Source organism: Schistocerca nitens, chromosome 4 (assembly GCF_023898315.1).
Source record: "Schistocerca nitens isolate TAMUIC-IGC-003100 chromosome 4, iqSchNite1.1, whole genome shotgun sequence".
Taxonomy (NCBI): Eukaryota; Metazoa; Arthropoda; class Insecta; order Orthoptera; family Acrididae; genus Schistocerca; species Schistocerca nitens.
In genome coordinates, this window is record NC_064617.1 from 357,512,040 (window position 1) to 357,535,460 (window position 23,421).

General features: G+C 43.5%; 1 protein-coding gene across 2 annotated transcripts in view; it reads right to left on the reverse strand.

Moving 5' to 3' along the window:
• Window positions 1-23,421, reverse strand: part of LOC126251781 (monocarboxylate transporter 7-like) — a 175,176-nt gene that overhangs the window by 40,963 nt on the left and 110,792 nt on the right. For both annotated transcript variants that reach the window (XM_049952405.1, XM_049952404.1), the window contains exons 4-5: window positions 8,520-8,660; window positions 2,456-2,961 (exon numbers count right to left, since the gene is read on the reverse strand). In XM_049952405.1, coding sequence (XP_049808362.1) covers window positions 2,456-2,961; window positions 8,520-8,660 — 647 coding nt within the window. The remainder of the gene's footprint in view (window positions 1-2,455; window positions 2,962-8,519; window positions 8,661-23,421) is intronic.

The window sequence follows — 23,421 nt, forward strand, 5'->3', positions numbered from 1 at the left end:
GATGATGTACTGAAATGGTTAAGTTCAGTTACTTATGCTATTAGGGTTATTGCAAATTTTGGTAATAAATATATCAGTAAATTAGTCTACTGTGTTTATTTTCATTGACTGCTTTCATATGGCATCATATTTTGGGACAATTGGTCATTAAGAGAGAAAGTATTCATTGCACAAAAGCGTGTAGTCAGAATAATAGCTGGAGCCTGCCCAAGATCACCTTGCAGACATTTGTTTAAGTAACTTGGGATATTCACAGTACCTTCACAATACATGTATTCACTTAGGAAATTTGTCGTTAATAACCCATCCCAATTCAAAAATAACAGCAAAGTGTATAGCTACAACACTATTCTGGATTAAATCTCACTTTGGCACAAAAAGGGCTGAATTATGCTGCCACAAAAATTTTTGGTCAATTGCCAAATAGTATTAAAAGTCTGACAGATAGCCAACCAACATTTAAAAGCAAATTAAAAGAATTTGTGAATGAAAACTCCTTCTACTCAATAGATGAATTCTTAGATATGAAGTAGTAACTGTAAAAAAGAAAAGAAAAAAAATATTTTGTGTAAACAAAACTTATGTTAAAGTGACACATTCCACATCATTATGAAATGTCGTATTCATGATCTATGGAACAAGTATTAATGTATGTATGTATGTATGTACATCCTGAAAACTGTAGCATCATAACTCAGTCCCAGGGTGCTGCCTCATCTGTACCAAAAGTTACACTCTATCTTCACACATTCCATATACTATCCCAAGGCTCTCTCTTCTAGACTCAGAAATGGCCCCAGATAATTACCCATTCTGCTACCTATAGACCTAGTCCCCATATCCTTAGACCAGGGCTCTGATAACACCCCAATCCTCCTGACAACTAATAACCCACCTTTGCTGCTTCGTGTTCCAGCGTCCACATCTTCGTCACACTTATGAAGCCAACATGGTACCATGCCTCCACTCACAGATTTAACGACCTATTTATCTGCACCGTCAAAATCTTAGCACCAAGCGTACCATCACCATCTGTTTTATAGTAAGTCATCAAAAATAATAATTTTGATAGTCAAACGAAACTTCGTGCTTCTAAAGACCTTTTGAAGTTTCAAACATCTATGATGTATATATGCAGACTGAAGTGAAGAAAGAAAATTTGTACGAAGGCCGAGTTTTGCATCCATGTCTTCTGCTCACTAGGGAAATACCAAGTGGGCTGAGGCATGAATTGGAATTTGGACTGAGGAGGAAGGTGTGCAGTTGTACAAAGACACTGTGCTAGGGTCGTGTAGTGGTTAGCGCATCTGCCTGTGAATAGGAGACTCAGGTTGGAATCCTGCCCTCAGTTCAAACTTTCATCGTCGCGTCAGTCTGCATATATAATTTTTTGTAATATTTGAAACCAATTATTTAAACATTTTGACTGTAAAAATGACATGTTTATATTTTATACACCTACATCTACATGGATACTCTGCAGATCACATTTAAGTTCCTGGCAGAGGATTCATCGGATCACCTTCACGATTCTCTATTATTCCAATCTCGTAGAGCGCGCGGAAAGAACGAACACCTATATCTTTCCGTACGAGCTCTGACTTCCCTTATGTTATCGTTGTGATCATTCGTCCCTATGTAGATCGGTGTCAATAAAATATTTTCACATTCCGAGGAGAAAGTTGGTGATTGGAATTTCGTGAGAAGATTCCGTCGCAACGAAAAACGACTTTCTTTTAATGATATCCAGCCCTAATCCTGTATCATTTCAATGACATTATCTCCCATATTTCGCGATAATACAAAACGTGCTACCCTTCTTTGAACTTTTCCGATGTACTCCGTCAGTCGTATATGGTAAGGATCCCACACCGCGCAGCAGTATTCTAAAAGAGGGCGGACAAGCGTAGTGTAGGCAGTCTCCTTAGTAGATCTGTTACATTTTCTAAGTGTCCTGCCAATAAAACGCAGTCTTTGGTTAGCCTTCCCCAAAACATTTTCTATATGTTCCTTCCAATTTAAGTCGTTCGAAAATGTAACTCCTAGGTATTTAGTTGAATTTACGGCCTTTAGATTTGACTGATTTATCGTGTAACCGAAGTTTAACGAATTCTTTTTACCACTCATGTAGATGTCCTCACACTTTTCGTTATTTAAAGTTTGGCTGAATAACACCCATGTGTTGCTGTCAGTCCTCCCCTGCCAATGTGGGGGAATGAATAGATCATTAAAGAAAGAAAAAATGTTATACACTGTCACAATGTTAAAATGGTAGGTGTATTTTCCAGAGTGCAATAGACTTTAAATAGAAAACATGAACCAAATGTTGCAACTATATCGATTTACCGATACTACATTAGTGTTTCCACAATAACACATTGAAAGTTGTAAGTGGATCTTGATTAACAATTAAAAACCACTTCACTGTTGCTAAGCATAAATATTCACACGTTACCTGTGTTTCGGCTCCGTCTCTGAGATGTTCCTTCCTTTCTGTCGACGTCATTTCCTTATCGTTCAGGCTACGTCCTCGCGTTGTTAAATGGTTTAGAGACATATTGAACTTGTCTCCGTTCAGGTTTTGTTCCTCTGCATTCCTTTCATTTATGTGATCCACTGACAAAGACTTTGAGATATCGGTCCTCTGGCTTGCAAAGCCCGAGCGAAAGTCGGTACTCCGACTTGCAGACGAGCGCTTGTCAGCGCTCTTGCTTGGGCTCCTCTTCTGCAGTGGCCTCAGGATTACGAAGACAGGAATAATGCTCATATTGATTGCGCAGATAATGCACTGCGCCATTCTGAAGCCAAAACTGTCCACTAAATGTTGTACCAACATCGGAAACCCGAACATTCCTAGTCCCATTGCCAACTGAGTAAACCCCATCGCAAAGGTTTTTTTGCGGTGGAAGTAAATGTTGAAACCCGTAAAACATGCTGTAACGACGAGGCCCATGCCTAGACCTGAAAACAAATAAATATTTCACTCAGACATATGTCACATACAGTGGTTCAAATGACTTTAGAACATAGTTTTACTGCTTCACACCAGGTAGTTCATGGAGAGTGAAAATGGTTCAGCTTGACAATTCGGGTTCTGTGGTACATGAGATGAAAGTTTCTCTCAGTGCCAACACGTAAAAATTATATAATTATGTACGGAAGAACAGACACCACATATATGCTTATATAACTGAGGTGAGGACGGCCGATGACCTCTTCAGTGCGAGGAATGAGGATAATGGGCAAAGGGCTCTACAATAGTAGTTTGTGGATACGTTGAGAATTTCGGTCTAACGACAGGAGTGCTATGGTAGTCCGTGAAGTTGTGACGCCCCCTATGTCTGGATGGCGCAGAGGGTATCGCGTCTGCCTAGTTAGCAGAAGACCCGAGTTCGAATAGCGGTCTGGCACAAACTTTCAACTTTTCCTATTGATATACATACATCAAAAAAAGTTTTGTATCACCCCAGTTCCCAGAACTCCTGAAGATAGACGTTGACTGTTGATATTGGATCACAAACACAGTCCTTTTGACTGTTCAGAGATGTCGCTAAACCCGCCCAAACATGTAAACAACAATGCATGAGCAGGGCCTATTAGACGGAGGGGGTCCGACAGCCGATCAGTTCCAGTCATTCCACCAGGAAGAAGGTACACAGCTCGTGTTGTCTGTAGTTAAACCATGCCTAGACTGTCAATACCGCGTTTCAATCGCGTACGCATTGTTACTTTGTGCCAGGAAGGGCTCTCAACAAGGGTAGTGTCCAGGCGTCTCGGAGTGAACCAAAGCAATGTTGTACCGACATGGAGGAGATACAGAGAGACAGGAACTGTCAATGGCATGCCTCGCTCAGGGCGCCCAAGGGCTACTAATGCAGTGGATGACCGCTACCTGCGGATTATAGCTCGGAGGAACTCTGACAGCAAAGCCACCGTGTTGAACAATACTTTCCGTGCAGCCACAGGACGTCGTGTAATGTCTCAAACTGTGCGCAATAGGCTGCATGATGCGCAACTTCACTCCCGACGTCCATGGCGAGGTCCATATTTGCAACCATGACACCATGCAGCGCGGTACAGATGGGTCCATCAACATGCCGAATGGACCGCTCAGGATTGGCATCACGTTCTCTTCACCGATGAGTGTCGCATATGCCTTCAACCAGACAATCGTCGAAGACGTGTTTGGAGGCAACCTGGTCAGGCTGAACGCCTTAGACACACTGTCAAGGGAACGCAGCAAGTTGAAGGTTCCCTTCTGTTTTGGGATGGCATTATGTGGGGCCGACTACGCCGCTGGTGGCATGGAAGTCGCTTTAACGGCTGTACGATGCGTGAATGCCATCCTCCGACCGCTAGTGCACTCATATTGGCAGCATATTGGCGCGGCATTCGCCTTCATGACGGCTATTCGCGTCCCCATCGTGCACATCTTGTGAATGACTTCCTTCTAGATAACGACATCGGTCGACTACAGTGGCCAGCATGTTCTCCAGACATGAATCCTATCGAAGAGGCATGGGATAGATTGAAAAGAGCTGTTTATGGACGACGTGACCCACCAACCACTCTGAGGGATCTACACCGAATCGCCGTTGAGTAGTGGGACAATCTGGACCAATAGTGCGTTGATGAACTTGTGGATAGTATGCCACGACGAATACACGCATGCATAAACGCAAGAGGACGTACTACTGGGTAATAGAGGTACCGGTTGGTACAGCAATCTGGACTACCACCTTTTAAGGTCTCGCTGTATGGTGGTACAACATACAATGTGTGGTTTTCATGAGCAATAAAAACGGCGGAAATGATGTTCATGTTGATCTCTGTTCCAATTTTCTGTACAAGTTCTGGAACTCTCGGAACTGAGGTGATGCAAAACTTTTTTTGACGTATGTAAAACAATGCCCGTTCGCAGTCATTGTCTGTAATTCCTTTGTGTCTCAATTCATACTGGCTGTGGAATCAAAACTGTGTCTATTCTTTTGGACACAGTAAGATGGTTACTTTTATTTACGGCTAGTTCACTGGTGGGTGTAATCAGTTATATTTGGTTTGTTGGGACGAGCCATTGTGTAACGTACAATGTCCACAGAGCTTAACGCGTTATGATATGTGATGACTGATTGAGTGATTTACGCGTAGAGACAAAACAACAGTTGTCCTAGCCCACTGTTGCCGGCACCGAAACTAAGTTTATTGTGCGTTTGGTCTCCCAATAATTCTAGTAACGCCAGACGGTAACTTTGATATGAAGGCGTTTTACTAGTCATTTATTAGACACAATTTCTACAGGAATTAGTGACCTGAAAATTCTATGTATTTGGTTCAAAAAATGGTTCAAATGGCTCTGAGCACTATGGGACTCAACTGCTGTGGTCATAAGTCCCCTAGAACTTAGAACTACTTAAACCTAACTAACCTAAGGACAGCACACAACACCCAGCCATCACGAGGCAGAGAAAATCCCTGACCCCGCCGGGAATCGAACCCGGGAACCCGGGCATGGGAAGCGAGAACGCTCCCGCACGACCACGAGATGCGGGCTATATGTATTTGGTCTCCAACACTTCGCATTGGAAGATTACATGTGATGCGGTTTCAACGCCCTTACCGCATAGTCTGCACTTAGGAACTTCTTTCTCTATACCCATCGTGTGTGTTTCATGAACTTCTCATGGCCAGTCATCAGTCCTACCATGAATTAAATCTGTCTCCTGCTTGAGACAAGGGTAACAGACCTTCTCTTGAAACATGGCTTCGGCATTATTAGCTTGCCATGTTTCTGTTTTTGGATCTTAGTGCAGTGTTCTTCGTATGGCCTCCTAACCAGATACGTAGGTTCCGGTCCAACAGATGGAGTCGTTGCACCTGCCCTGGTCAGCCTATCAGCTTGTTCATTGATGCTGATTCCTAAATTATCAGAGACCCACAGCAGATTAACCCTGTTGATTTCCCATAGCATCAGGGCTTCGTGGCATTCTGCAACGATCGTTGATTTCATTGCAGGGACTAAAAGAGAAATCAAAGCTGCTTGGCTGTCTGAATGAATGTGGATGGCACAATCCTTGTAGCACCTAAGCAGATTCTCCTCGCCGCACACACTGATACTGTGCCAAAGCCACAAAACCTGGAGTACGGAGCAATGGAAGACTGTCATTTGGCAGGATGGGAATTGTTTTACACTGTTGCCAACTTCTGGCCGAATTTATGTTGCAAGAGTGAAACACAGTGGGGGTTCAGGATAGTTTTGGGTAGGAATATTGTGGTTATTCCATAAAGTCGCATCACTGCCAAGGATTGTGTGGCCATTTTGGCTGATCGGCTCCATCCCACGTACAGTGTTTGTTACACAATGGTGATGCTGCGTTCCAAGACGACAGGGCCCCTATTCACGCAGCTCAGATCGCCCGGGACTGGTTTTGTGAACAGGAGGATGAATTGCTGCATGTCTCCTGGCCGCCACAGTCACGAGTTCTCAGTATTAGTGAGCCTTTGTGGTCCGCTTTGGAGAGAAGGGTGCATATTAGCTATCCACCTCCACCTTCGTTACCTGAACTTTCCACTATTTTGCAGAAAGGATGGTAAAGGTTCCTTTGAAAACAATACAGGTCCTGTATTTAACCACTCCGAGAAGACTGGAAGCTGTTTCGAATGACAATGGTTTTCCTACGGCATACTGGGCATGGTAACGATTTGTGTTTTTGGTGTTTCTATGTTTTTGTCAACCAAGTAATGTCATAATGCAACTTATTGGTGCTCACTTTATCTTTGTTCATATTGACTAATATTTCCGCAAGTTATGTTCATTTACTGTGGTGTTGCAATTTCCACAAGGAATGCGAGAGGTATACATTAAACTTTAACAAACACTCTGAAAAAAGTAAGTTAGCTTGCAGCGCGCAATGGAATTTCTGCGCCACGATACCACAGCACAGCGTTAGGTGAGCGAAAGAGAAATCGTGAATCCCACAGACAGAATGACGTATCGTGCGGTAATTCGTTTTCTGTTTCTGAAGAACAACGGAGCAATAATCCATTCCGAGTTGGTGAAAGTGTACGGCAATAATGCAGCATCTTATAACACAACGGTTTGATGGCGCAGACGCTTCCACGGTGGTGAAAAAAGTCAAACTGACGAACAACGAAGTGGCAGACCAGCTTTCTGTGAGCAAGGGGGCATCACAAGACAAGTGGAGTCCTTGGTTCTCGAAGACCGCAGTGGAAAAAGTGACAGTCAGTCGTGGATTAATCTCATAAAATTCCTTCTGGGCGTACTGCCATATCATCTTATAAAATACTTAAAATGGAGAAATACAAAAATAATCGACCTTTTGACCATTTAGCGGCGATTTTCCTCACTTATTTTAGTATTTTAAGTGGTTTGTAAGAAGACGTGAAGCACATCCAGAAGGATTTTAAAGAGACTGACACCACCATTGTGAGCGTGCGTATTTATATCAATCAGCTTTCAGCATCTTGCACGACTTCTTGAACGTCATAAAGATCGCCGACCGCTGGTTCCGCAATTGCTCGCACCCATTAGAAACGCCTGTTGCAACGAGACACCAGTGGCAACTGTGTAAGACCAATCCAGATTTCTTTCGTAGCCGGCTAATCGCCGTGGTCGAGAGCCGGGTTATCACTGTAGCCCCGGGACAGAGCATACACGAGAATTCACCACGGCAGAAAAACGCGAAGACCCACCAGTAGTTAGGCAACTTGATGCTGAGTGTCTCTTTTTTTGGGGGGGGGGGACAGTCATGGTGGTATGCATTTCCCGAATGACGGCGAGGTTAGTTTCGAGATGTAACGTTTCCCGAACAGCCAAAACACAAACTTCTAACTCCGAAGTCTCTGCCAAGTCATCCATTAACTTGGAGAAATATGTCGCATTGAAGACTGGATATGTAGATGTAGACTAACGCCATCACCATATTTCATGGTCGTAATTTGATTCTTTCGAGGTGACTGTTAAAATTTTGTTAACAGTAGCGCACAATCGGAGGAAATAGTTCATCAGTTTCTACATCCTTACAGCTCGCAACGGGTCGAACATGTCATGTGTTTACAAGCTAAATGTAGGTGGGAGGAGGAAGGGAGAGAGAAAGATAGAGAGAGAGAGAGAGGGGGGGGGGAGGTAGGAGAGTGGGTGAGAGAGGGAGAGAGAAGGAGGGAGGGAGATGGGCAGGGAGGGCTGCAGAGGGACAGGGAGGGAGGGAGAGAGAGAGAGAGAGAGAGAGAGGGAGGGAGGGGGATTGCGGCAAGACTATAGAGAGGTAGCGAGAGAGAGAGAGAGAGGGAGAGAGAGAGAGAGAGAGAGAAAGAGGGAAGTGAGGGGATTCTTTATGGTTACTGATCTATGGGGGAACATTCATTGATAAAACTCAGCCTGTTAGAGGTTGTAGTGAAGCGAAATTCGTAGTTACTCTGGCACTACAAAGCTTCTGTACACTTACGTATAATGAACAGGTACGCCGTGTCCCTCCTCACAGAACGTTACACAAACTACTCACCGCCGCAAATGTTGGCCAGAATGAAGTGCCAGAATGAAGTGGCAAAAGCAACGGGTCCTTGTCCAATGGCCATGATGACTGCTCCTATCCAGCCAACTTGTCTGCATGAGAAGCGCTGGAAAAGTTTGTTGCAGAAGAGGCCTGGAATGACAAACGAAAATACGTTAAACGTTTTGCACACGCCAGTGTGGAATAACAAGAACATAAATCTAAGGGTACAATGGAGTGCGAAATGCGAATACATTCTCACAAAGCATGCGTAATTCAAGGTTTGTCTAAAACGGTCAGAGAATTGGCCAGTATACAACAGAATGTAGCTACAAACCGAACTGAGACAGTCAGTTATCTGGGGTTATGATGGCAAATGCCGCTACAATTTTTCTTGTAGATCGTCGATGGTAGATTGTTTTTGTCGGTACAAGTCAACCTTCACAGTTCCCATGAGGTAGACGTCCATAGGTGTTCAAATTGGTTCAAATGGCTCTGAGCACTATGGGACTCAACTTCTGAGATCATCTGTCCCCTAGAACTTAGAACTACCTAAACCTAACTAACCTAAGGACATCACACACATCATTTCCCGAGGCAGGATTCGAACCTGCGACCGTAGCGTTCACGCGGTTCCAGACTGTAGCGCCTAGAACCGCTCGGCCACTCCGGCCGGCTCCATAGGTGTCAAATCAGGATAGCGAGATGGGTACTCAGCACGCTCTACCCACTGGTCGGATGGAGTGTCAACATGACATTTCGATGGTGAAGTGTGGCTCCATCCTGTTGCATTCAAAATATTGTTTCTCCATATTGCATTCGGATAGCAGACAAAATGATCGAATCTTATCAAGATACGCCCGAAGAGACACACTATCCAAACAGAAGAACAGGCCAACCAAACCACGTAATGGCAGACCACAGCACACATTAAGCCCCCACAGACTAGATTTCTTGTCCGCAGGAATGTGCGGATTTTCAGATGTCCAATAGTCACAACTGTAATGATTCACATGACGGTACTGTTAAGTTTGAATGGAGTCTGGCTAGTTCATTAGAATTTCCCGGGAAATACCTCAATCACGCGAACCACAAGCTCAAACCAATCGCAGTATTCAATCCTTCGATCCAGTTCGTCCTCATTCGCCACCTGTAGCAGTCTTGGAATGACACTATTTTTCGTGCTTAAGAACACGTCTTACACTTGAATGGCTCACCCCACCTTCACGAGTGTCCGGTTCATTTATTTTGGTGGTGATCTAAAGAGGTGTTGTAACACTGTAACCCTGAACGATCTGTTTGTGGTCAGGCTGTGACTTCTGCACCTATTAACCGTTCCGTCGTTTAGAACTTACACGGAAATAGCCAATTATTTAACGTTCTGCCACTGCTGTTGTTCCTCGTAAATGCTCTCGTACTTTTAGAAACACTGCAGTGCAGCCTTGCGTTGCACAAACGATAGCATCACCTCAGATATTGTTGCCAACTCGACTGTCTTCAGCTGTACAGGCTCGCAGCAGCAACCCCACCAGTCGCGCACCCGCTGAGCCGATTGCCCACGCAAATTATCCACGACAAATTTGATAATAACGCTTCAACTTTCACATAAAATTAGTAGCTGTGAGTAATTTTGTTTTGAAATTACTAAATGACAGCGAGTATCTTTTTCAAGACTCCTTGCATAACGGACGATTAAAAAGTGTCCGTCTGAGGTCATTTCTGCAGCGTATATATAAGGCAGCACGACTCCAGTGCGGATATACGAGCACCGACATGTAAACAAGGGATCAGTGTGGCATTCGTATCCTTCCGACGTGCGTGCATTAAATGCGGAAACGTGACCTACGGCAACGTTATTACCAAATGCGCCCAAGCTTGACCTTGGTGGCCCAAGGATAAACATCAGTAGCCATCTACGAAGAATGAAGAATGTGTATGGGGCGGCATGTCTGACGAAAACCACCGTTATCGAATGATGTGCCAAGGGGTGCTGCTGCTTCGTGATAACGCACGTTCCCATATCGAAAATGTAACGCAGAAGTTACACCAACTAAACTGGGAGACACTCTCCCTATAGACCTGATCTCTGCCTACCCGATTATCACGTTGTCGTCGTGGACTGTGCGGCTGGTCCCGGCGGTGATTCGAGTCCTCCCTCGGGCATGGGTGTGCGTGTTTGTCCTTAGGATAGTTTAGGTTAAGTAGTGTGTAAGCTTAGGGACTGATGACCTTAGCAGTTAAGTTCCATAAGATTTCACACACATATGAACATTTTTTATCACGTTGTCGGTCCCTTAATAAAGGCTTTGAAGGATCTAAGATTTCTGTCAGACGAGGATGTGCAGCTTGCACTTACGGACTTCTTCACGCAGGACATGGTGTTTTACCAAACGGGTATCTCGTGTGGAGTTATTTCCTTAGTGCTCACAGCGATTTTGCCTCATTGGCATACCCGTTCTGCACTGTACGACCTTCGTACGGGCGCTTTTTGATCGTCCCTTGTATAAATGAAAATGTGTATTAAAAATGCATGCATACGTTTGTGTGTCGAGGCGCGTGTCAAGAAACCCACGTAACGCAGAACGCATTAAGCTGAAGCAGAGTTGACTGCTATAGCCGGTCCAGGGTAATGTGTTTGCAGCAGTAATCTCTATGTTACCTGGAATAACTGGATTAACTTCTTTATACACGCCTGCATATTTCTGGCGTCTGTTTCATCCGCCATGCTGTAGTTACGTTAAAAGTTTCGGTATGTCTGTACGTGATTAAGGATTCTTTACTTATTTCTGGTCATAAACATTATCCCACTAACTGTAACAATAGCTAAAGAAGGGAACTAACAGATCAGCACACGACTAAAATATATATAATCGGAATAATGCCTTCTTTCACACCAGTAACCCCCCCTCCCCCCAATCAAACTCTCATGTATAAAACAACTTCAAACGTATGATTACTTTGCACATTTGTGCTGTTTTAAGAAAAGCTAGTTTTTCACACATATCAATGTTAATGACGTCATATCTGCTGAACTATATGTCGTGCAGTGATACAATTTTGCATTTTCGTTCGGTGGTGTTGTCTGCAAAATGTGTTGCTTATAAAACTGGTAATAAAGAACTAATAAACTAAAACGTCATATCTGATACTGAAGTTTTACTATATCAACAGCGAAAATGTAGTAAGCGATAAAATTTCTTCCTTTGATCATTTTGTGGCGGTTGTCAGCGAGGGAAAGTCGCGTAAAGGTCTGAAATGATGTGTAAAACTTGTTACAGATCGCTAAGTCTCTCGTTCTCAAATGCTGGATGTAAATAGTCTGGGTAATTTGCGCGCCGTGATTTACGCTGCGTCAAGACCTACATTACAAAAGTTCTATTAGATCTACAACTTTGCTTCCACAGGTTTGCCGTAGATGGCAATAGTTACAAGCGGTGGTGCAGATGGTAGGACGCAAGTGTCGTACAATAAGCTTAAGCGTTTGTAAACGTAACGCCATCAAAATATTTGTCGATTTGTGGTGGTATCATAAATTTATTCTCGATTGAATATGTCAAATTACGAGCTCAGATCTCGTCATTTGCTGGAAGTTTTAATTTTCAGCTTTAGCGTGAAGAAATCTACATCTACATCTACATCAACATCCATACTCCGCAAGCCACCTGACGGTGTGTGGCGGAGGGTACCCTGAGTACCTCTATCGGTTCTCCCTTCTATTCCAGTCTCGTATTGTTCGTGGAAAGAAGGATTGTCGGTATGCCTCTGTGTGGGCTCTAATCTCTCTGATTTTATCCTCATGGTCTCTTCGCGAGATATACGTAGGAGGGAGCAATATACTGCTTGACTCCTCGATGAAGGTATGTTCTCGAAACTTCAACAAAAGCCCGTACCGAGCTACTGATCGTCTCCCCTGTAGAGTCTTCCACTGGAGTTTATCTATCATCTCCGTAACGCTTTCGCGATTACTAAATGATCCTGTAACGAAGCGCGCTGCTCTCCGTTGGATCTTTTCCATCTCTTCTATCAACACTATCTGGTACGGATCCCACACTGCTGAGCAGTATTCAAGCAGTGGGCGAACAAGCGTACTGTAACCTACTTCCTTTGTTTTCGGATTGCATTTCCTTAGGATTCTTCCAATGAATCTCAGTCTGGCATCTGCTTTACCGACGATCAACTTTATATGATCATTCCATTTTAAATCACTCCTAATGCGTACTCCCAGATAATTTATGGAATTAACTGTTTCCAGTTGCTGACCTGCTATATTGTAGCTAAATATAAGGGATCTTTCTTTCTATGTATTCGCAGCACATTACACTTGTCTACATTGAGATTCAATTGCCATTCCCTGCACCATGCGTCAATTCGCTGCAGATCCTCCTGCATTTCAGTACAATTTTCCATTGTTACAACCTCTCGATATACCACAACATCATCCGCAAAAAGCCTCAGTGAACTTCCGATGTCATCCACAAGGTAATTTATGTATATTGTGAATAGCAACGGTCCTACGACACTCCCCTGCGGTACACCTGAAATCACTCTTACTTCGGAAGACTTCTCTCCAATGAGAATGACATGCTGCGTTCTGTGCCTGAGGGTAAAAAAATGCTGGGCAAGACATATTGTAAAGTACCTTTTAGTGAAAGAAGGTGCAGAGAATTGTTTCAATGCTTCAAGAACGGTGATTTTTACGTCTTCGAAGCATCTGAAACCGACAGAAACAATCACAGGAGTTTGTTATCGAGAGCGATTGATGCTTCTAAGCCGAGCACCGGAAGACAAAATGCCACAATACAGCGACTGACATGAAAAGTTTAACTTTCAGTATGACAATGCTCGGCCTCATGTCACAGAAACCGCCAAAACATACTTGGAAAAGTTGAAACTGGAGGTCCTACTCCACTCGCCATAGTCCCCAGCTATTGCTCCGTCTGACTACCACGATCAGTGGCACACGGTTTGTCTGACCGATACCTCCGGGTACATGCACAAATGCAAAGTTGGATCGGTTCATGGATCTCTTCAAAAGCCACAAGTTCTTCCGCCGCAGGACTCATATGCTGCCCAAAATATGGGATAAAGTTGAGGCCAACGATGGCCAATACTTTGAATCGTAAATTGTTTTCTAAGCTTCGAACTTTGAGAAAGAACGACGGAGGCAAAGTTGTAGACCTAATAACTTAAATACCTATCTTATCATGTTCAACCTTTAACGCAGTATTATATTATATAATGAGCATGTTATGACAGCAATTTAAATTTTTAATTTCGAACAATAATTATATGAAATACTGAAAAATCACGTTTTTATTGTCGCTGGAAACCGTTGCATAGGCTACCTGCAACTTGGACCGGGTGATCATTTTAGGTGTTCAGTGATAACAGATACACTAAGAATTTTAGACTCTGTCTTGGGGCTTTGTGCCTGCAAGTGGTTACAGAAAATTTTGACTAATTTCTTAAATTCAAATCACGAAGTCTCATTTACTGTGCATTTTTAGATACGCATTTGAAGCACTATTCTCGAAATCTTTAACAGACATCTTGTACACATTTCTTCTTCGTCTTCATCATCATATTCTTCTTCTTCTTTCTGGAACGTTTCTCCTTATGCCTCTTCCAAGCTTGTCTTTCCTCCTATAGTCTATCATTTAGCATCTCCTCCCATTGCTGTCCTCTTCGATTCAAATTATTCTTCGCTTGGTCTCTCCATCTTGTCCGTGGTCTTCCAGTCGGACTTCGTATAAATTCTGTCCATTCTAGGGCTCTTCTCGGAAGTCTTTCTGGTCCCATTGTTTAAATGTGGCCAAACCATGTAAGCTATTACTCTCCATAGTTCATTTTTAGGGGTTTGATCTACAGCGTGTTTCGTATTGTTTCATTCTTTATCCTGTCCCTTCTCGTCTTACCCAGTATCCCTCGTAGTTACCGTGTCACTTTTGTTTTTATTCTTCTCGGATATTTCTTTGTCCAAGTCTAACATTCTGATCCATAGATCAGAACTGGCACATAATATGATTTGTACTCCAAGATCTTTGCTTTGGCAGGTATTTTCTTATTATGTCTGATACATAATAATAAAATTTTGAACAATTTTTTATTCTCTCCGAATTTTCATCCTTGATGTTTTCTTTCATGGTTAATTTATTTTCTAGATTCTTGAAAGCATCTACTTCTTTAATAATTTTTCCATTGCAAGTTCCTTTCGTTTTTCCTGCCGATTTTCATTACTTCGCTTTTTATTAAGCTTATTCCCATGACTACTTCTATAATTTCTCTCTACCAGGTATTTAGCTTTTCTTCCAATTTCTGCTTATTTTCTTCCCAAACCATCACATCGTTTGCTTTTGCCATGATTTTCATGTCATCTGATACTGACCCTTGACGAACTTCCCGTGTGATGTTGTGCATGACTGTATTAAAAAGCACTGACGGGAGCATACTTCCTTGCCGAAACCCTCCGTCCGTTATAAACCATTCAGATTTTTTTGCCATCTATTAGAACACAACTGTCTGGCTATTAATATGGCACCTATAGCTGATCTTCTAGGTCAAACTCCTTTTTGTTGTTCTATTAATAGTAGTTCTATTTTATTCCTGATTTGCAGTAAAATTATCTTTTCATAAATCTTGATACATGGCACGTTAGTACAATTCCTGTACAATTCTCACAGGGCGCCTTGTTACCCTTCTTAAAGATATGTACAATAATGGCCTTTGTCCAATCACCAGGAATCTTTCCATGTGCCCGTACTGCCCTCATTACCTTATAGAGCCACTGAATTCCGGTAGATGCTGCGGATTTGATCATTTCCACTGTGATGTCATCTACTCCAGGAGCTTTGCCATTTTTCGTTTCCAATAAAGCTTTCTCTACATCCAACATCTGCAGATCTTCTCTTTCTATTCCCTCTGGGATATTTCTTTCGTCTCCCGGTATCTCATAATGTGTACTTATTTCATCATGTTCTTCATATAGTTTTTGGAAGTATTATTTCCATACTGTCAACACTTCTTCTTCCTCCCACTTTGGAAGTATTTTCTTTTTGCTTCCTTCTGTTACCTAACATGCAGTATCATATCTTCTTCTCATCCTTAAAGTTCTCTTGTGTCATATCTCTTTGTCAAAATAAACCAGCGTAGTATCCGGAAATGCAGATAGAATTATTTAAGTTCATTCGTAATTTTTATCATCAGTAGTGCCATCTCATCGGAAACATATACTTCTCTCTTATACATATACTTCTCTCATACATATACTTCTCTCTTTCTCTTTCGTGGCCTTTATCGCGTTCTCCGGGCTCCGCTGTTTTGATGGTTTGTCAAATTTAACTTATTTTAACGTAGTGGATAGATGCCTGACCAGTCGCCACAGTCGTCAAGGTAACTAAGGGAGGGAAGTCATGTGTACCACCGTCTGCGAATTCTGTTAACTTTGTGTGTTGTCGTGTTTTTAACTGTTCGTGTATAGTATTTTCTGAGGCTGAGATTGGGGATCAGCCTAGAATTTACGTAAAAGAGCGCTGAATACCGCCTTAAAACGGTACTCAGGTTGGCAGGTGTACCAGACCTACAGTCATCAATCGCCGCGAGAGTTGGACACGGGTTTGGCTCACTTTCCCCCATAAGTGTTTGCGCTGCCAGCTAAGCTGTAGGAGCAGGTCCCTTGAAGGTTAGCTAATATGTTTCCTGTAACTTTGTGACTGGCGATTGCAGTGACGGGGAGGAGTGTTGCAACGAGCAGGAAGCCACTCCAGACAGAACTTTGATCTGCAGAACTTAGACAAAAATATGCAAACACCGCGAGAAATTCATGCCTGGACGTAAATGGAGCCACAAGTGCCAGCTGTGCTGTTGTGTCTGACCAGGAACGGCACCTGTCCCACGTCCTCAATACGTCCCATGTATCAGTCGTGGTCAGGACAGCGTTCTGTGCAGTTGTGACTACATTATGTTGGAGGTCAATGCGTTCAAAAGTGGGCAAAGTTTTGATGCTGATATGGTGGGTGCTTCCGTAAGCAAGGGAGCCGAAGTGTTTGGTGATTTAAACTGCATACAGGGAAAGCAGAAAAACATTACCCGCTAAGTTACCACGCGGACGATAGTGTGTGTTGAGTGATCGTGACAGACGGTCGTTGAAGAGGACAGGGACGAAAAATAAGAGACCGACAGCTGCAAAGTCACTGCATAACTTTAAACCCTTCCAGCTCCAAAATACACGAAGGCGGTTCCCTAAGCAGAGAGTTGCAGGGCGAATTGGAATCTGAAAACCATTCAAACGTGGTGCCGAAGCCACAAAAAACCTGCACTACGGAGCAAAGTCATTTGGACGAATTAATGTAGTCTCACACTTGGCAGCTTCTGGACGAGTTTACGTCTCATGAGCGAAACATGACGGGGACTCGGTGATGATCTGAACAGATATGTCACGGTATTCCATGGGCCACCTGGGTACTCTGCAAGGTCGCACTGCCGCCAAGTATTATCTTATCGTTCTGGCTGATCAGGTCGGTTTCATGTTACATTGCTTGTTCTCCAATGGTGATGCTGTGTCCCAAGACGTCAGGACCCCTGTTCACACAGCTCGCATCGAACAGGACTGGTTTTATGGGCACGAGAATGAATTTTCGTGTCTCCCCTGGCCACCATAGTCACCGGATTTCAAAAAGGCTATTACTGAGCATTTGTGGTCCACTCTGGAGAGATGGGTGCGTGATCGCTACGCACCTCCTTCACCGTTACCTGAACTTGCCACTATTTTTCAGGAAGAATGGTATAAGATTCCCTTGAAAACCTCACAGAGCTTGTATTTACCCATTCAAAGAGGAATGAAATTGCCAATTGGTTTACTGCACAGTATTGAGGGGGGTAGGACGTCAAACGGGCCGACTTGGACAGGAGAGGCACCACAGGACATTTTAACTTCCACTGTCTATACTTTCACAAATAAATCCATAAAAGTTTGTCAGCATGACCAGGAAGGTTTCGGGATTCACACTCATAGCAGTGGAAGATCAACAACATAGCAAAATAAATTTTTTTACATGTGAAATTTCATCATTTTTTCGCTTACTATTGGCTGCATTTGTTGCTATAGGTACATTTTTCTTCACAAGTAAGAGATTCTTTGATGAGTTTTGCAAAGCATCCAAACCATACTTACAGGTGTATGAAACTCTAGAATTTTCCAAATCTATTAAAAACTGTGGTAAAAATTGAGATAATTAACTATAAAATTTGATTTCTTTCTAAACATAAAGTTTAAAACGTAACAGCTCATTCAATTTTCATAAATTAAATAGATTCTAGAGTTTCAGACACCTGTAGGTACGGTTTGTATGCTGTGCAAAATTTATCGAACAGTCTCTTTTACTTATGAAGAAAAGTGTGCCTATAGCAACAAATGTAGCCAATAGTAAGTGAAAAAATGATGAAATTTCGCATGTAAAAAATTTATTTTGTTATGTTTTTGAACTTCCGCTGCTACGAGTGTGAATCCTGAATCCCTCCTGGTCATGCTGACAAAGTTTTATCAATTTGCTTGTAAAAGTGGAAATTAAATGTCCTGTGGTGCCTCTCCTGCTCCAAGTCAGCCCGTTTGACGCCCTACCCCCCTTAATTGGTAATGTTTTGTGTTTTTAATGTTTCTATATCTTTTGTCCAACCCCTCTACCTGCAAAAAAGACAACGTACCGTTGACCTGCAAATGGCTCCCACCACTCGACTCACTGGAATGTCAATCGCAAAATTACACTACTGGCAATTAAAATTGCTACACCAAGAATAAATGCAGATGATAGACGTGTATTCATAGGACAAATATATTATACAAGAACTGACATGTGATTACATTTTCACGTAATTTGGGTGCATAGCTCCTGACACATCAGTACCCAGAGCAACCACCTCTGGCCGTAATAACGGCCTTGATACGCCTGGGCATTGAGTCAAACAGGGCTTGAATGGAGTTTACAGGTACAGCTGCCCATGCAGCTTCAACACGATACCACAGTTCATCAAGAGTAGTGACGGGCGTATTGTGACGAGCCAGTTGCTCGGCCAACATTGACCAGACGTTTTTAATTGGTGAGAGATTTGGAGAATGTGCTGGCCAGGGCAGCAGTCGAACATTTTCTGTATCCAGAAAGGCCCGTACAGGACTTGCAACATGAGGTCGTGCATTATCCTGCTGAATTGTAGGGTTTCGCAGGGATCGAATGAAGGGTAGAGCCACGGGTCGTAACACATCTGAAATGTAACATCCACTGTTCAAAGTGCCGTCAATGCGAACAAGAGGTGACCGAGACGTGTAACCAATGGCACCCTCTACCATCACGCTGGGTGATACGCCAGTATGGCGATGACGAATACACGCTTCCAATGTGCGTTCACCGCGATGTCGCCAAACACGGATGCGACCATCATGATGCTGTAAACAGAATCTGGATTCATCCGAAAAAATGACGTTTTGCCATTCATGCACCCAGGTTCGTCGTTGAGCACACCATCGCAGGCGCTCCTGTCTGTGATGCAGCGTCAAGGGTAACCGCAGCCATGGTCTCCGAGCTGATAGTCCATGCTGCTGCAAACGTCGTCGAACTGTTCGTGCAGATGGTTGTTGTCTTGCAAACGTTCCCATCTGTTGACCCAGGGGTCGAGACGTGGGTGGCTGCACGATCCATTACAGCCATGCGGATAAGATGCCTGACATCTCGACTGCTACTGATACGAGGCCATTGGGATCCAGCACGGCGTTCCGTGTTACCCTCCTGAACCCACCGATTCCATATTCTGCTAGTAGTCGTTGGATCTCGACGAACGCGACCAGCAATGTCGCGATACGATAAACCGAAATCGCGATAGGCTACTATCCGACCTTTATCGGAAACGTGATGGTACGCATTTCTCCTCCTTACACGAGACATCACAACAACGTTTCATCAGGCAACGCCGGTCAACTGCTGTTTGTGTATGAGAAATCGGTTGGAAACTTTCCTATTGTCAGCACCGGCGCCAACCATGTGTGAATGCTCTGAAAAGCTAATCATTTGCATATCACAACATCTTCTTCCTGTCGGTTAAATTTCGTGTCTGTAGCACGTCATCTTCGTGGTGTAGCAATTTTAATGGCCAGTAGTGTATATGATTCATATTACATCCCACCCTGTTATTTTGCATGACAACTGATTGAACGAGTAACTGAAAAGCAAAAATAAAGCAGAATGAATATGCTTACCGTCCTGCCAATGTTCAGATCAAACTCGAGTTTTGAAATAACACACCAGAGTTGTTACAGTCTGTTGTGCCACTTTTGAAAGACTTTTTGATGTCCAGATATCTGGAACACCTGATGTAATACAGTCATGTGGATCCAGAGTGGGAAAGAACGAATGTGTTCTTTTGGGATATAATGACACATCTTCCTACCTAACTATAGCACTGGAGCCACAAATTACGTGGATCTTTGGTCGGCGCACTCAGTGGGCTGTAATTCGACATTCAGTTTAGGCAGAGATCATTACATGGCTCCCAGCACAATGGGACTTAACTTCTGAGGTCAGCAGTCGCCTAGAACTTAGAACTACTTAAACCTAACTAACCTAAGGACATCACACACATCCATGCCCGAGGCAGGATTCGAACGTGCGACCGTAGCGGTCGCGCGGTTCCAGACTGTAGGGCCTAGAACCGCTCGGCCACCTTGGGCGGCACAGAGATAATTAGTTTGGAGGTTTGTGTCGTTATTCAATATCTGATAAGTAAACATAAAGTATTATCACAAATTGCGATGTTGGTGCAAGAACAAAAGCCTTGAGGAAAAAAAGAAATATTTTCACAACTTGTCCCAGTCTTATAGGATGGAAAGGAAACAGCTGATGACGCGCCGCATACGGATCGACTATAGTCCAGCGCAGCAATAGCTAACATCAAGTGAGTGCAATAAAATGCTGAAACAAATTAGGGGATCGTTACTGAGATTGACATCGGAGGAAACTGGAATTAGCAAGACCTCAAACATAAAGATTTGAGCGAGTTCTAGATATGTCCTCTACTAAAGCTGCACAAATTGACTGATGAGCAGAAGGCAACTCAGGAAGAAACTTCTGGGAGTATCATTTGTTCATGCATCCGAAATTCACACAGTACTTTCTGTGAGTCACTTTCACAAGGGTTGTGACCTCGAGCTAGCACTTCGATCTAGAATAAGGTAGCAAATCTCCACGACTGCGGAGTACAATTATCTGCGTCGGAGGTACCCGGTCATCTTCTTGTGGACAATATAAGGTGTGTCCACCTTTGGCCTACGTAACGATTTGAACTCTGCTGGGGACATTTTCAGTGAGATGTATGAATGAGTATGGAGGATTTACAGACAATTCTTTCGCAAGAGCTGAAACCAGAAGGGGTAATGTTGGACGCTGGGCTCTAGAGCGAAGTCGACGATATAGTTCTTCGTGGACGTGTTCCGTTGGGGTCAGGTTGGGACTGTGAGCAGGCCAGTCCATTTCTGGAATGTTATTGTTCACAAATAATGTCTCGGAAACTGACATATGGTGGGGAGAGCGGCGTGCTGACCACATGCCCCTCCATATCAGCATCCAGTGACGCCTTTGGGCTGAGGATGACACGGCGGCCGGTCGGTACCGTTTAGCTTTCATGGCCTGTCCGGGAGGAGTTCAGATTTTTTTTATTGTTCACAGTGCATTGCGTCACAAACGCTGGTTTATGACTGCCCGCATTGTCATGCTGATACAGTAATCGTCTCCGAACTGTGCCTCTAATGTACGGAGAACGCAACACTGTAAAATATGTTCATATCCGTCTGCAATCAGCGTTTTATTAATCGCAATAAAGGGGCCATACCCTAATAACACAAGACACCCTGATACCATAACACCACCCGTCCCGTATTTCACTGTTGGCATTACAAATGACGGTAGGTAACGTTCTCCAGGTATTCACCAAACCCAAAGCCTTCCATCGGTTTGCCACAGGGTACAGCGCCATTCATCACTCCAGATCGTTGTCTCCAGTGGTACACACACCACCTCAAGCTTCGCTTAGCGCTGACTATATAAATGTTTGGCTTAGGAGGAGCTGCTCGAGCATTGTACCCTATTGGTAGCGCTTTAGAATTACCGAGTACTTTCTTCCGCTGATTTCATGCGATTTGTTACTAGCACCCTCCGCGATGCTCAGTGCTCCCTGACCGTCAGAACATGAAGTCTGAATGCTCTTGGTGTAGCTGTGGCTGTTTCTTCTCGTTTCTACTCCACAGTGACATCATAAACAGTCGACTTGTGCAGCTTTAGAAACTTTGAAATGTCCTTGATAGATTTGTTACTCAGATGATATCCAATGACTACTCCGCGCCTGAAACCTCTAAGCTCTCCTGACCGACGCATTCCCTGTTACTGCTTTTCTACAGACAGAAAAATACCCCATCCCTTCTTTTACACTGGCGGAGATGGTATTTGGTTCGTAGGGCGCTCAACTGCGCGATCATCAGGGCCAGTACGAAGTCCCAGTTCTTACATAGTCCAATTTTTACGCAGTCCAATCTAGCCGCTGTCACGAATGATGATGATAAAATGATGAGGACAGCACAAGCACCCAGTCCCCGGGCAGAGCAAAATCCTCAAATCGGCCGGGAATCGAAAACACGACCCCCTGATCCGAGGCAGCAACGCTAGCCAATAGACCACTATCTATGGACAGTTACTCTGGCTTGTCCGCCTGTCGTATTCCATAGGGGTGTACGGATAATTTTGATCAGGAAGTGTATTTTCTTCGTACTTCCAATTTTATCTCTTACTAGTTGAAATTCACCGATCATTTTAGACACATCTTGTAGATAACGAACGCAATGTTTATTTGACGAAGATAAGGATTAAACTGCGCATAATAAGCAAGTGATAACTGAGTGGTGTAAATACAGTATAATGGTTATGGTTTAACACAAACAGAAAAGCAGAAAAACATCTGAAAATTATACCACGAGTTTGTGTAGTATCCAAAAATATATTTTACTTCTAACAAGGAAATTCTATAAAATTTATGTCTAAATGAGCGTTTGACAAAAAACAAACTACCTTGCCAATTTTAACCAGTGAAGAGGAAGGAAAGACTGAGCTACATTCGGCTAAGTGATTTCTGTGAGAGAGCGATGTACGATTGTAGTTTGCCATTGGTGACTGTCTACGAGTACTTTGGGTAAGATCGTTTGTGGTTTGGATTTGATGTACAAACTGGAGTTGATTCGTCCAACTGGAGTTGATTCATCTATACTACAATTTTGGGACTAACTGTTTGTGTAACTTGTTACTGCGTGTTTTCGACTTTGTTTTTCCGTTCCTTCAATTTTTGTCTGTCAAGAACAAACGAGCCATAATCTAAGACCTTCTTTGTATCTTTGCACCGTGAGAGGATGGGCGCTGATAAGGCTCAAATCAAAAAATGGCTCTGAGCACTATGGGACTTAACATCTGAGGTCATCAGTCCCCTAGAACTTAGAACTACTTAAACCTAACTAACCTAAGGACATCACACACATCCAAGCCCGAGGCAGGATTCGAACCTGCGACCGTAGCGGTCGCGCGGTTCCAGACTGAAGCGCGTAGAACCGCTCGGCCACTTCGGCCGGCACTGATAAGGCTCTGGACTTTGGCAGGAGCGAGGCTTGAATCTCCCTTCGGTCATCGAGATTAATATTTAGCGTAATTTACGTAAATAGCTTAACATGAAAAGACAAATCATTTTTCTTTTCTTCCTAATCCAATCAGAACAGCCGCTCGTTGTTGACGGGCTGTCAATCCCTTAAGCTCTTTACTGTACCTTTTATGTGGATGACACACATTTCTATATGGTTCTGAACATAATTATCACTGATGACGATAACGATGACGGA